This window comes from Moschus berezovskii, chromosome 11, assembly GCF_049115385.1.
Source record: "Moschus berezovskii isolate FMDL1 chromosome 11, NW_MosBer_1.0, whole genome shotgun sequence".
Taxonomy (NCBI): domain Eukaryota; kingdom Metazoa; phylum Chordata; class Mammalia; order Artiodactyla; family Moschidae; genus Moschus; species Moschus berezovskii.
Window position 1 is genome coordinate 4,050,601 of NC_142470.1, and position 12,684 is coordinate 4,063,284.

The window sequence follows — 12,684 nt, forward strand, 5'->3', positions numbered from 1 at the left end:
TAATGTAGTTCCCCGACCCGTTTGTGTGTGGCCTGGGGCAGGCTGCTTCCTCTCTCTCTGCCTCCATTTCCTCACCTGTAAAATGGGTTTGTTATGAAGATTGCAGGAAGCAGTACTTGTATTAGAAAAAAACCCAAGCTCACAGAAGAGCCGAGTCAGTGCTGTAGCGCGCGTGCTTGTCAAATCAAGGCGTCCATGCATCTTTTCCACCCAGAACACCGGGCTCATGGTTGTTTCCTGGTTTCCCAGGAGTTGCTGACTTTCTCCTCACAGATCACATGAGAACCGGCCTTCCCACTGCCCCTGAGATGTGGGGGATATAACTGGTTCTGAGCCCAGACCGCGTTAAGATGGAAGGAAAACCGTGTTCCGGAAACTGTTAACACTGCACTTTGCAACGGTCCAGTCCATACCTGGATTGCTGGCCTGTCTCATCCTCCACTGAAAGGTGTAGGAGTGGGCGCTAAGATGGAATGACGAATGATCCGATTGTCAGACACAGTGTATCTCAGTGAGCATTTTCATTAAAACCCTCTTAATTTGCCAAGTGAAGCCCCATTCATTCAGAGAATGGCTGTTCTTTGATTATTTATTTGGGCTGCCCTGGGTTTTGGGTGCTGCGTGCAGGCTTTTCTCCTGTTGCGGGGAGCGTTGGCTACTCGCATTGCAGAGCACAGGCTCTAGGGCATGTGGGTTTTAACAGTTGTGACCCATGGAAGAATGCCTGCTTTCAAATGGTCTTTTTATTTTTTTCTCATCTAGAACCTCATTAGCGAGATAAGCTCAGGGCCCTCAGTTGGAGTTGCCCCTCCGCTGCAGAGTGTTCAGCGGTGCTGGCACCTCACGTCTTATCTTTGCTTTGGCCCCAGTAGACGTGGCAGAGAGGGGAGTGATAGAACGTGATCGAGATGAGCAGCTGCTCACCAAGGGCCGAGCAGCCTCCCAACTGGTAAGGGCCCCAGCCCTAACGTACTTTTCTGGACTTGAAAAACAAAAAAAAAGCTGGTGTTAAAAAAATTGTTGGCAACCATAGGAAGAAAACTTCCAGTTGAAATCCATTTGCTAACTCTGGAAGGAAATAAAGCTTGTAAATTATTTTCTTAAAGGCTTTATATTTTGTATTGCAGTATAGACGATTAACAAGGTTGTGACAGTTTCAGGAGAACAGCGAAGGGACTCAGCCATATGTATACATGTATCTGTTCTCCCCCAAATTCCCCTTCCATCCAGACTGCCGCATAACACTGGATAGAGTTCCCTGTGCTATGCAGTGGGTCCTTGTTGGTTATCTGTTTTAAGTATAGTAGTATGTACATGTCCATCCCAAACTCCCTAACTATCCCTTTCCCCAGCTTTCCCCCTGACAACCGTAAGTTCATTCTCTAAGTCTGTGAGTCTTGTTCTGTATTTTAAGTTGATTTGTATCTTTTCTTTTTAGATTCCACATTTAAGGGATGTCATATGATATTTCTCCTTCTCTGTCAGACTTACGTCACTCATTATGATAATCTCTAAGTCCATCCATTGCTGCAAATGGCATTATTTCATTCTTTTTAATGGCCGAATACTATTCCATTGTGTATATGTACCACATTTTTATCCATTCCCCTGTCAATGGACATTTAGGCTGCTTCCATGTCTTGGCTATTGTGAATAGTGGGGCAATGAACACATATATCCTTTTGGATCATGTTTTCCTCTGGATGTATGCCCAGGAATGGGATCGCAGGGTCATACGGTATTTTTAGTTTCTAAAGGAGCCTCCATACTGTTCTCCATAGCGGGTCCACCAATTTACCCTCCCACCAACAATGCCGGAGGGTTCCCTTCTCTCTACACCCTCTCCAGCATTTATAGTTTGTGGGAAAACTTGTAAATTATTATTATTTTTTAAATTGCTATCTCCTGGCACCATTGTCTGACAAGCAGATTTAAATATTGTTGTTGAGTACTCGAGATGTTAGGAAATAGATTTTTGGAAACTAAAGAAGTCTTAGAAAACATCTGTTCCGTCTTGTGCCTGGGAAACACTGCTGGCCAAAAGAGGCGCTTGTCAGGGCAAGTGACTTGAGTTCACGAAGGAAATAAGTTCTCCAAGGGGGCTTGCGCCCCACCCCCGAAGAATGGTGGCGAGCAACCAAGTGGAATAACCCACTTTCTCCTCCTCCCGTCCTGTACTGGTTTTAGAAATGTTGCATTTATCCCAAGTGCTCACTTGGGCCGCAGGATCCATGGCTGACCAGCAGGTGGCAGTAAATAACAAACAAAGAGCATCGCTAAAGGGCCCCCTGGCCCCAGGCCCGGCTGGCGCTGCACACACTCCTGATTTCCGGCTGCGGCCGCGGGGAGGCCTTGCAGGCCTCGGCTGCCAGGAATCCGCGCCATCCCGAGGGTGGTGGGCTCCCAGAAATGGTGGCGTTTAGCTTTCACTGAACTATAATGCTTAGTAAATCGGGGCCGGGAAGAGCCCAATCCACAGCCTGAGCCAAGCCCCCAGCAATCTGGGGAAGAGGCAGACGTGTGGCGGGAACGGGCGCCCTGTTTCCTTCAAGCATCAGTATGCATGAGATGGAAATAGAAAACGAAAACAAAAGCAGTGCTTCTTTCTCCTCCGCAGCAGCCACCCGGTTCCTTTCCAAGACGCTCCCCCTTGGCTGGGTCAGGAGGGGGCGGGGCCCGCGAGCTGTGCTGGGATGTGGAGAGGAGAGGAAAGTGCTGAGCCTCCCATGAACCCCGACAGATGCCAAGTGTCCCCTTTACTTTTCAAACAGGGCCTTGAAGAAGGAAAGCCGCTGCAGGCTGTGTTTCGGGGGTGGGGGGAGGGCAGGTGTGTGTGTGTGCTCTATTGTGTGCTGAAGGGTGTGGGGTGCAGTGGGTGTTGTGCATATGGGTGTAGCCTGTGTAGGGTGTAGGTAGATGTGTAGCTGGTGTGTTGTGTGTGTGTCCTGCAGGGATACGTGCAGGTGTTATAGGTGAGTGCCTGGGTGTGTGTAGTGTGTCGGATGTGTGTGTGAGGTCCTTGGGCTTTTCTGATCTGCCCTGGGGTGGCAGGAGGGTTAAATGGAGAATCCTGAGCAGTCAACCTTGGGAATTTTTTACCTTGAAGCACCGGCTGAGGGAGCTGTTTCCTTTCCTCCGCTGTCCGTCCCAGCCTTTTGGGGCCAGCACCAGCAGCCTGGTGCCCTGGGGTCTCTACCTCCCCCAGCCGAGCCCTGGTCAGGGATGCTCACAAGGATGTGGAGGCTTGGACCACAGGCGGCAGCAAGGTGCAAAGTGCAGCAGGAAGGGTCCGGGAAAGGGTTTCCAGCGGGTCCCCTCTGCCCTCGGCTCTGGCTTCCACTGGACTTCCATGAGCTGGCCTGGGAGCTCTCTCAGGACCCTCCCTAATGAACGCCACCGGCTCTCCCAGGTGGACTGCACTGAGGATGCAGACCTGCCGCCCAGGAAGAATGGTCCCTTCCAGGCACCTCACGGTGGCCTGATCACAGGGCCCTTCCTTCTGCATGAGCCAGGGGACTGACAGGCGGGAGGAAGCTTGAACATGCCTCCCCTTCAAGACCAGGATGGGCCAGGTGTCCTGAGTGGGGTCGGTGGGGGGCCCAGTGGGTCCCCCTGGTGCCTGAAAGCCTTTCACTTGTGACCGTGGCTCCCCATCCACCCTTGTGCCAAGCACACCCGGCCGGCAGGGAACAAGCGAATTGAGATTTTAATAACCTCGAGGTCAATGTGAGGACGGCTATCTCTCGTGGAAGATTTTCAGAAAAAGAAAAAAATAACACCCGAAAGCATGTGATGTGGCCTTTATGAAATGATGGGATATTCATATCTTGCACTTTGCTAAATTTAGGGTTGACAGGACGGTTCGGAGAGGTAGCCCTTGGCAGTAGCTTATGCGCAGGGTAAGATGTTAGCTGTCAAGCCCAGAAAGCAAGCCTGAGGCATCTGACTCAATGGAGACAGACTCGAGGCCGCGCTGGAGATCCCTCTCCGAGAGGGTGATGAAGGACAGTGGACAGCATTATCAAGGAGAATTTCAACTTCCGGCAGAACACCGCGGGCAAGCTCTGTTCTGCATTTTTGCTGAACTGGCCGGTCAGACCGTGCAGGGGTGAAAAAGGGAGTTGATGGCCTACAGTGGTGGGGGCGGGGGGAAAGGCAGCAGCCAGACAAAGGCACAGAGCAGGAAACCTGATGCGGGAGATACGGGGATGGGCCTGGGAGATGCACCGAAGGCACGTCGTCCTGCTCACCCTTCCTTCACCCCTGGGCCTGAGCCACCGTTGCTGGGAGGGTCTCTCACGGGCCAGGACATGTCTGGGGGGGGGGTGTCTGTCATTTGTTTTAGCGGCCAGCAGTGTTTCCCAGCCTCTAACGGGGGAGCACAACCCATCCCTGGGAGAAGGCCCCTGGTGATTCCCAGAGCTGTCCGTGCTTCAAGGGGACCAGCAGACCTCTGTGGCCTTGCAGCCTCTGTCTCCCAGGTCCCAGGAGCCCTGGTTACTGATGTTCAACCTTGACCGAGACACATGGAGGGCTCTAAACAGCTTTCCCAGGATCGCCCAGGGAGGGCAGATCTGGGCCGGTACCATGATGCCAGGCTCCTGGGCCCAGAGTAACAGCTGGCAAGGACTCTATCCAGCCCTTGGGTCCCCCCAAAGTGAGAGCTGCTTCTGGGGTGTGAGGACAGCCTTCCAGGGAGAGTCATCCTTTGACCCGCTGCAACGGGTGTCTCACAGTGGTCGTTTCAACCTCTTTTAGGCCTTTAATTCATTTCCTTTAGACAAACACCCACTTTGTTAATGGAAGCCATTAAACATGCTTGGAAAGCAGAGAGAGTAGAGTAAGGAGCCCGAGGGACCCTCCAGCACAGGGAACCTGCGTTTTCTGGATCAACGGTGTAATCCTCTCCCCATGTAGGATTATTTTGAAACTAATTCCCAATGCCTGGACGTATTCCCTTGACTACCTGTTTAGTTCACAGGTACGTCGTGGAGTGGATGAAAGGGAACCCTGGGAGAACCCATTGCCACGGGACCTGACTCGGTGCTGGGAGAACAGGCCTGGTTTCCGGAGATGGTGCTATGCTGTCATTCACTCATTCGTTCGTTCAAAGAGTGTTTACTGAGCACCTGCCGAGTGCCTGGCACGTGTACCAGGTGTGGGGGTAGCGGTGAGCCTGACTTGGCGAGGGCCCCTGCTTTCTCCAGTGGGGGATGAGGGTGTAAGCGTTAAACAAATACTCCACCGATGATTACTGATCCACAGTCGTGGGAAGCCCCTCTCAGGAGAAGCGCTCGTTTGAGAGCCTGCAGAGAGGGGCTCGTTTTGGTATTGGCTAGAAGCTGGGGTCTGCATGGGCGGCCACCTTCTTCCCCATCCTTGGGGGCGATGAGACCTTGCCCTCCTTCGAAGCCCTCACTGTCACACCTCCTGGGTCCTTCGGCTCTTAGGCTGGGACGTGTTGACTTGTGCTATCGTCTCTCTCGACTCTAGGACCTTGAGCCCCCGAGGGACCAGCCATCGCTCGTGGGGCATCAGTGTGGCCCCTCCTCTCTCCCCTGTGTGTGTGTTGCATGTGTACGCGTTGTGTGTCTGTATGTATGTCAATATATACTTCAGTGGCTTGCCTGGTAGCTCAGTTGGTAAAGAATCTACCTGCAGTGCAGGAGACCCAGGTTCAATCCCTGGGTCTGGAAGATCCCCTGGAGAAGGAAATGGCAAACCACTCCAGTATTCTTGCCATGGACAGAGGAGCCTGGCGGGCTACAGTCCATGGGGTTGCAAGAGTCGGACGTAGCAACTTACGTAGCAGCTTAACCACCAGATCCTATTATCCACGTCATTTACTTGCTTTTTCCCCCCATTTGATATTCTGTCAGAGGCTTCTTTCCAAGTCAACATAGCTGATTTTGTAAAGGTCCCCTAGTAGCATGCTGCATCGATGTCGCGTCCCTTATGTGAGCTGTCCTCTGCTGAAGGATGTTTGAAACCGACCCCGTCATCCCTGTCATAAACACACTGAGACGGACACCTCCATGGGCGCATCTTCTGTCCTGTCTGCAGTTGTATCTTGGATGCAAATTCTTTGGAACATGATTGGTGGGCCACAAGGCATGTGCATCTTAACTTTTGATGCCAGTTGGGAAATTCCCTCTAGAAATCTTTGCCAACTTAACAAGGAAAAAAAAAAAAAAACAACAGCCCCAAACCAAGAAGTCTCTTTGTGTTTCTGTCTGGTCAGACTTCTTGACCTTGAGTCGGATTTCTCCCCAGCTGAGCAACTGGCTTGCACAGGTTACTTAACTCACAGCCTTTTGGGGCCTTGGTTTCTCAGCTTTGAGATGAGGGTGGTCAATGGGACGACCTTCCAGGCCTCTCCCTCTCTGAGCCCCCGAGCAGCCTCTGTTGCCCTCAGAAGCTCAGTGCTCATCTGTCCACCCCTAACTGCAGCTTGGTCTCCAACAGCACTGATTAGTGAAGAAAATTACTTGCCTAGTGCAATCCTCACCCTCATCAACAGAGGCCTTCACCGGGCCCAGGGCATCACTGGTCAGCAAACTAATTACCCCAGGGGACCCTTCCCCAAGGGCAAGCCTGTCTCAGGCCACAGCCTGTTCCTGAAGCCAGATTCACGCTCAGATGGTCATGTTTGCGATTTGAGTCCCTGTGCTTACCAATGGCTTCAGAATAGCCACCTGGTAGGACTTTGGCTACACTTTCAGAAGGAATTAAATTTATACCTGCACCTCCCTTCAGAAGACCTCTATGGGTCTGGTAGGCCCCATGGGTTGTCTCCAAGCCCCATAACAGCCGGTGAGGCAGGTGTCGTAGAGGAGGACTCTGACAGTCGGGGAGGTCCCTCAGCTGGACCCCAGGGCTCTCCGCGCAAATTTGCTCTTAAGAAAGGAGCCCAGGGGAGCCGAGAGCTGAGTTTTCTGGGTTTTATTCTAAGGAACTCTCGTAAAGGCAGCAATACTTAACTAATCTTCCTGTCCTCCCATCCTGCCTTAGAGCTCAGCCCAGTCACCTTCCCCGCCTGTAGGTGAAGATCCTGCCCCTTTAGTTTCAGGGCTGATGGGGACAGGTCTGGAGAGGGATGCAGAGAACTTGTTGTACCCCAGCCGGCCTCTCTGAGGGGTGTTGATGGAAGCGTCCCTCAGCCACTCCCGGTGCCCGAGGACTTGAGGGCACTGTGCTTGTGGGGTCAGCAAAAGATGGTTTACTTTCCTTTTATTTATTTATTTTGGTCATGCCGTGCAATTTGCAGGAACTTAGTTCCCTGAGCAGGGATTGAAGCTGGACCACCGCAATGAAAGCGCCAAGTCCTAACCACTGGACCACCAAGGAATTCCTGTTTTGATTTGGTTTCCTTTTGGAAATTTAAACCCCTGGAGCTGGTCACAGCTGGTCTGCACTCGGGGGTCCTCAGCCTGAGCTCTTTGCAGACTTCGTTGTCGTTCAGTCGCTCAGTCGTGTCTGACGCTTCGCGATCCCGTGGACGGCAGCACGCCAGGCTTCCCTGTCCTTCACTGTCTCCCAGAGTTCGCTCAGACTCATGTCCATTGAGTTGGATGGTTGCCATCTGATCATCTCATCCCCTGTCGTCCCCTTCTCCTCCTGCCCTCAATCTTTCCCAGCATCAGGGTCTTTTCCAGTGAGTCGCTCTTCCCGTCAGGTGGCCACAGTATTGGAGCTTCCGCTTCAGCATCAGTCCTTCTAGTGAATATTCAGGGTTGATGTCCTTTAGGATGGACTGGTTTGATCACCTTGCTGTCCAAGGGACACTCAAAAGTTGTCTCCAGCACCAAAGTTTGGCGGCATCAATTCTTGGCTGCTCAGCAGACTTCACAGGAGGTAAGGTACTATCTCCTAGCTGCATCCTTGGAGCCTGGACCCCAGCTGGGGACTCCACTGGCTCTTCCTACAGAATGGGCCGTTTTACTTGTGCAAATGTGGTGAAGCACACATTCCTGGGCGTTCTAGCTCAGGATCCTGAGATCAGCCCCTGTGTGTTCTTTCAATAAATGTGCATTGAGGGTCTGTGCCCAGATTACCAGGGAGCGGGCAGATCCACTTCCTTCCGGAAGACATGGCAGGACTCCCTCACGTCCATTTCCCAGACACCCTCCACTCCAGCCATGCTGACCCTTTTTCCAACCTTGAACATGCCAAGGTTTTTCCAGCCTCAGGGCCTTTGCCCTTGCCATCAGCTCCACCCTGAACACCCTCCCCAGGTCTCCATGAGGCTGAACTCACCGTCCAGACCTCGGCCCGTTGTGACCTCAGAGGCCGTCCTGGATCCAGTCAAGCCAGCATCGTCCCATCACGTGGTTCACTTTCTTCCTAGTATTTATGGCTTTCTGAAATGGTTATTTATTTATCTGTGCATCGTCTGTCTCGTTGGCTGGAATGTAGACTCCAGGAGGTCAGGGCCCTTGGCTTCTTGTTTGCTGTGGGTGGCAGCCTCAGACCCCAAGCCCGGGCACAGCTCAGATGCTACACAACGTTCCACCGGACAGACACTGGGAAAGGCTTATTTCTGGATGGGTTTCAATTTCCGTGAGAATCTCCTTAAATATTTAGGGGTAGGCCTGGATTGGAAGGCTGTATAGCAGATTCGTGACCCTCATTGTCTTTAATCTGTATTCATTTCTCCTGACAGATAACATGATGTTTCTGAATCAGAGAAAAGTTCTGTTCCTTATTCACACAGTGGTCTTAGCGGTGGTTCCCCACACCCCGACTCCTCACAGGAGTCACTGGTGGGAGCCAGTGTGCACTGTGTGTGTAGGGAGTACAGTGCAGAGCTGAGGGAGGGGACCCCCGAAGCCGTGACAGCTGCCCCTCTGCCCTCCCAGCCCCTGCCCTGAATACAAACAGCTCCTGGGGAGTGAGGGGGCAATCGGTAGGTTTCCTACCCCTGGGATAAGAACAGAGGACTCAGGACAGGAGTCCCTAAATCTCTCCATCTTTAACTGCCCAGGCTTGCTTGAAATCAGCCACCCTGTATCCCAGGAGCGAACTTAGAACACCTTGACCCCAGGGGAAGCACACGAGGGTTCATGGATCATTGTTTCCTGACTACCTATCCCAAACCGAAGAGCACAGGCCGCCAGCTCTGAGCGCCTTGCACGCGCCTGGGACGACGTGTCGTGTTGATGCCCTGGAGATGGAGCCCGGCATCCACTTGATGGACGAGGAAACAGGACTGGGGGAGCCCGTGGGGCCAGCGGAGGTCGGCTGGCACCCGAGGGCAGGGCTGAGACCAGACCCCAGATTTGTGGGTGCCCCCAGCCCAGCTCCCACTCTTCTTCTGAGCTCCCCAGAGTCTGGTCAAGTTGGCTTCTAGCTTCTTTGTTGCAGTGAAGTTTTGCAAACGGAGGGCTCCGGTCTATTTCTTCCACCACGTCCTGCGTGCCAGGCACTGTGTTCATTATGGAAAAGCGAGGTGGGCGTGGTCCTTTGTCCTGGTGAGAGGCAGCACTACGCAAAGCTTCAGCTGGAGCATTAAGAACAGGGCGGCAAGCGGAAGTGAAGAAACACAGCTGCTAACCCAGCTATGGACCATCCTGGGAGCAGACACTCCTTGGGGGCCTGGCCCCAGGCAAGGCATGGGTGAAGGAGGCTTGGCTAGAGGGACCAGCACATTTGAGGGGAGGTGGAGAGCTGGGGGGAGATTCACCTAGGGGAGGCAGGCTGTGGACCCTGCAGGGCCTTGTTGACCATAGCGAAGAGCACTGGGGAGCCATGGCAGGTTTTAGCAGGGAACGGATGGGATTAACTGTATCAACTCCTCACTGACCTGTCTCAGCCAGATCGTCTCATTAGAGCAAAATCCCTTTCCTGCTCTTTCCTTCAGACTGGGGAAGGAAGACGGAAAGATGTAAAAACAAAATCAGGAAAATCCTGATTGGAGGAGGTTTAGGTGGAGGTTTATGGTTCTCGGGCAGCAGGGTGGTCACTTGGTGTGTCCCGGCCTTGGAGTAGAGCAGCTGGTAGTTATTTTTTCTGGATCTCTCACCCGGCTGTCAGCCTAGGGGACCTTTGGGAAGGTTCCAGTCATGTGTATTAGGGCCACTGGGCTGACCCCCGGATGGCCGGTTGGAGGGCAACCGAGCATCTCCAGAGAAGCCGCCAACCACTCTGTCACTGCCGCTCAGAAAACCTGCTCGTCATCAGGCCCACATTTATAGCAAACAATGGTAATATTTACCAAGTATCTCTGGAAAAATGAGTGCAAAGCGCAGAAAATGCAGTGCAAATTGCTAGAATGCAGTACATTAGCAACACAGGCCATTTAATGAGTCTGGGAAGAAAGGTATAAATTTCAGGAAAATGTCAATTGCAGTAATGTAAACAAGAGGCTTCTTAACATCTCCTTCTCCACGAGACTTGATTTCAGTCACCGGTTATAACTAACGCTGTGATTCCTGTGAGAGATTTGATTCTAAACAGCAAGGAGGGGAGAACCAGGGGGAAGGGGTGGGATGCGTGTGCATCGTAAATTAGCAGAGAGCCTTGGGGGCACCACTACTGCTCCATTGGAGGAAAACGAAACCTTCCACCGGGGCTTCCTTAAAAAGTCTTTTGCAGCAAAAGCTGGATCCTGGGGGGCAGGGTGGGGAGAAGGGTGCCCGCACATCAGTAGAGAGCTGGGAACTGTCCTGGCTGCCGAGGGGGGTCTATCCTGTCAAAGTCAGGGAAAGCTCAATATCAAGGTCACCCAGTGCATTCCCTCCCTGCACAGACACGTTCCCCTCATTGGTGGGACGCGGAGTGCCCCGAGAAACAGGCACCTACATCCTCGGCCACCTAACCCTGCCTCTTCACCAGTTCAAACCCAGGTCAGATGAAGTTAGGAAGCTGGTGGGCAACAACCCCGGATGCGCCCTCACCTTCCTGATGGGTCCGAAGAGTGACCAGCTGTCCTTTCTCCACAGTCCCCGACCACATCATCATGAAGGTACTGAAGCAGCGCCTGGACCAGCAGGACTGCGTTGAGAGAGGGTGGGTGCTGCACGGCTTCCCGCGAGACCTGGACCAGGCGCACATGATGGACCACCTGGGCTACAAGCCCAACAGGTGAGCAGCCCACCTCCCGTGGGCGCCTGGGAAAGCCTCTGCCGCCTCTCCAGGTCCCTGTGACAATGGGCAGTTTGCCTGGAGCCTGCCCATGGGCCCGAGAGGGCACGTGTCCTGGCCACCCCCATCCCACCACCCGTCCTGTTTACCCTGTGAACCAGGGGTCTGGCTTGGGTTCACATTCCGGCTCTGCCGCTCACCTTACTAGACCTGAACGTTCATCCGTGAGTGGTGACACGTATCAACCAGTCTTGCCTGCATTGTGGGATTGTGGTGCAGAACAATCCATGCTTTCCTGCTACTGTTTTTCCAGTTTTCCTTTTTCATTTGGATCTTTGATGCGTCTGATATTTATTTAAGTTTAAAAAAAAAATCATTTTCTTTATTTTTGGCTGGTATTTTTGCCGCACGCAGGCTTTCTCTGGTTGCAGCAAGCAGGGGTGCTCTCTTGACAGGGAACACAGGTGCTAGAGCGCTCGGGCTCGGTAGTTGCGTCTTGGGCTCGTTGTCCCGAGGCAGGTGGAATCTTCCTGGACCAGGGACGGAACCTCTGCACTGGCAGGCGGATTCCTAACCACTGGGCCACTGGGAAAGTCCCTGATGTTTATTTTGATGTAGTTTGCTGTACCAGCCTCCTTTTCCCCCAACCGTTAGCCATTTCTTTCAAAACTATGTCACATTTTGTTGAATATTCTGCCCTTCCTCCACTAAGTTGAACTTGAGAGCACCCCACAACTGTAGATGTTGTAGAAATAAACAAAGACCACCCACATGAAGAAAACAAAGGCTGTCAGAGTTTGCTGTTTATGCCAAGAGAGTCAGCCACCTGGTGGCTTGGGGGTATGTATTTATATGCGGTCTGACCACTGTCTGCTTGTAGATGCTGTCCGTCAATACACTTGGCTGTACTTCTAAACCTTCTGTTGTTCCCCACAAGTGTACTTCTGCAGCGAAAAGGCATGGCAACCCACTCCAGTATTCTTGCCTGGAGAATACCATGGAGAGAGGAGCCTGGTGGGCTGCAGTCCATGGGGTCACAGAGTCAGTCCAGCGTCAGACGCGACTGGAGTGACTTAGCATGGCATAGAACCACCCCATTTAACTACTTCAGCTTTATCGTGTATTTCAAAATAGCCAACGCAGGACAAGGCCCTCTCATTACTCTTTCTTTAAAGACTATTTTCTTTTGTTTCTTTGGCTCTACTGAGTCTTAGCTGCGGCACGTGGAATCTTTAGCACGTAGGATGTAGTTCTTTGACCAGGGATCAAACCCAGGCCCCTGCATAGGGGGTCTTAACCACCGGACCCCCCGGGAAGCCCCTCGTTACTCTTCCTTAGTGTCTGTCTCACATACTCAGTATTCCAAATGAACACTGCTGTCGACGTTTTAGCTGGAATCCCATTGGCTTTATGGCTTGGTCTGCTGCAGTCTGTGGCCCTGTTCTCTCCTTGCCCCTTTGTGAGCCCATCAACACTTTACTGGGGCCCCGGCTTTTCATTTTAAGTGTATTTCTAGGTATTGTATTACCTGTTGTTCTTCTTGTTGATATTGTGATAATAAGATATTTGCATCCTTTTTATTTTCTAACTGGATTTCTCAGG

At 52.4% G+C, this 12,684-nt stretch overlaps 1 protein-coding gene across 7 annotated transcripts in view; it reads left to right on the top strand.

Moving 5' to 3' along the window:
* AK8 (adenylate kinase 8) overlaps positions 1 to 12,684 on the top strand; it is a 132,400-nt gene that overhangs the window by 70,316 nt on the left and 49,400 nt on the right. For all 7 annotated transcript variants that reach the window (XM_055400002.2, XM_055400001.2, XM_055399999.2 and 4 more), the window contains one exon: positions 10,941 to 11,082. In XM_055400002.2, coding sequence (XP_055255977.2) covers positions 10,941 to 11,082 — 142 coding nt within the window. The remainder of the gene's footprint in view (positions 1 to 10,940; positions 11,083 to 12,684) is intronic.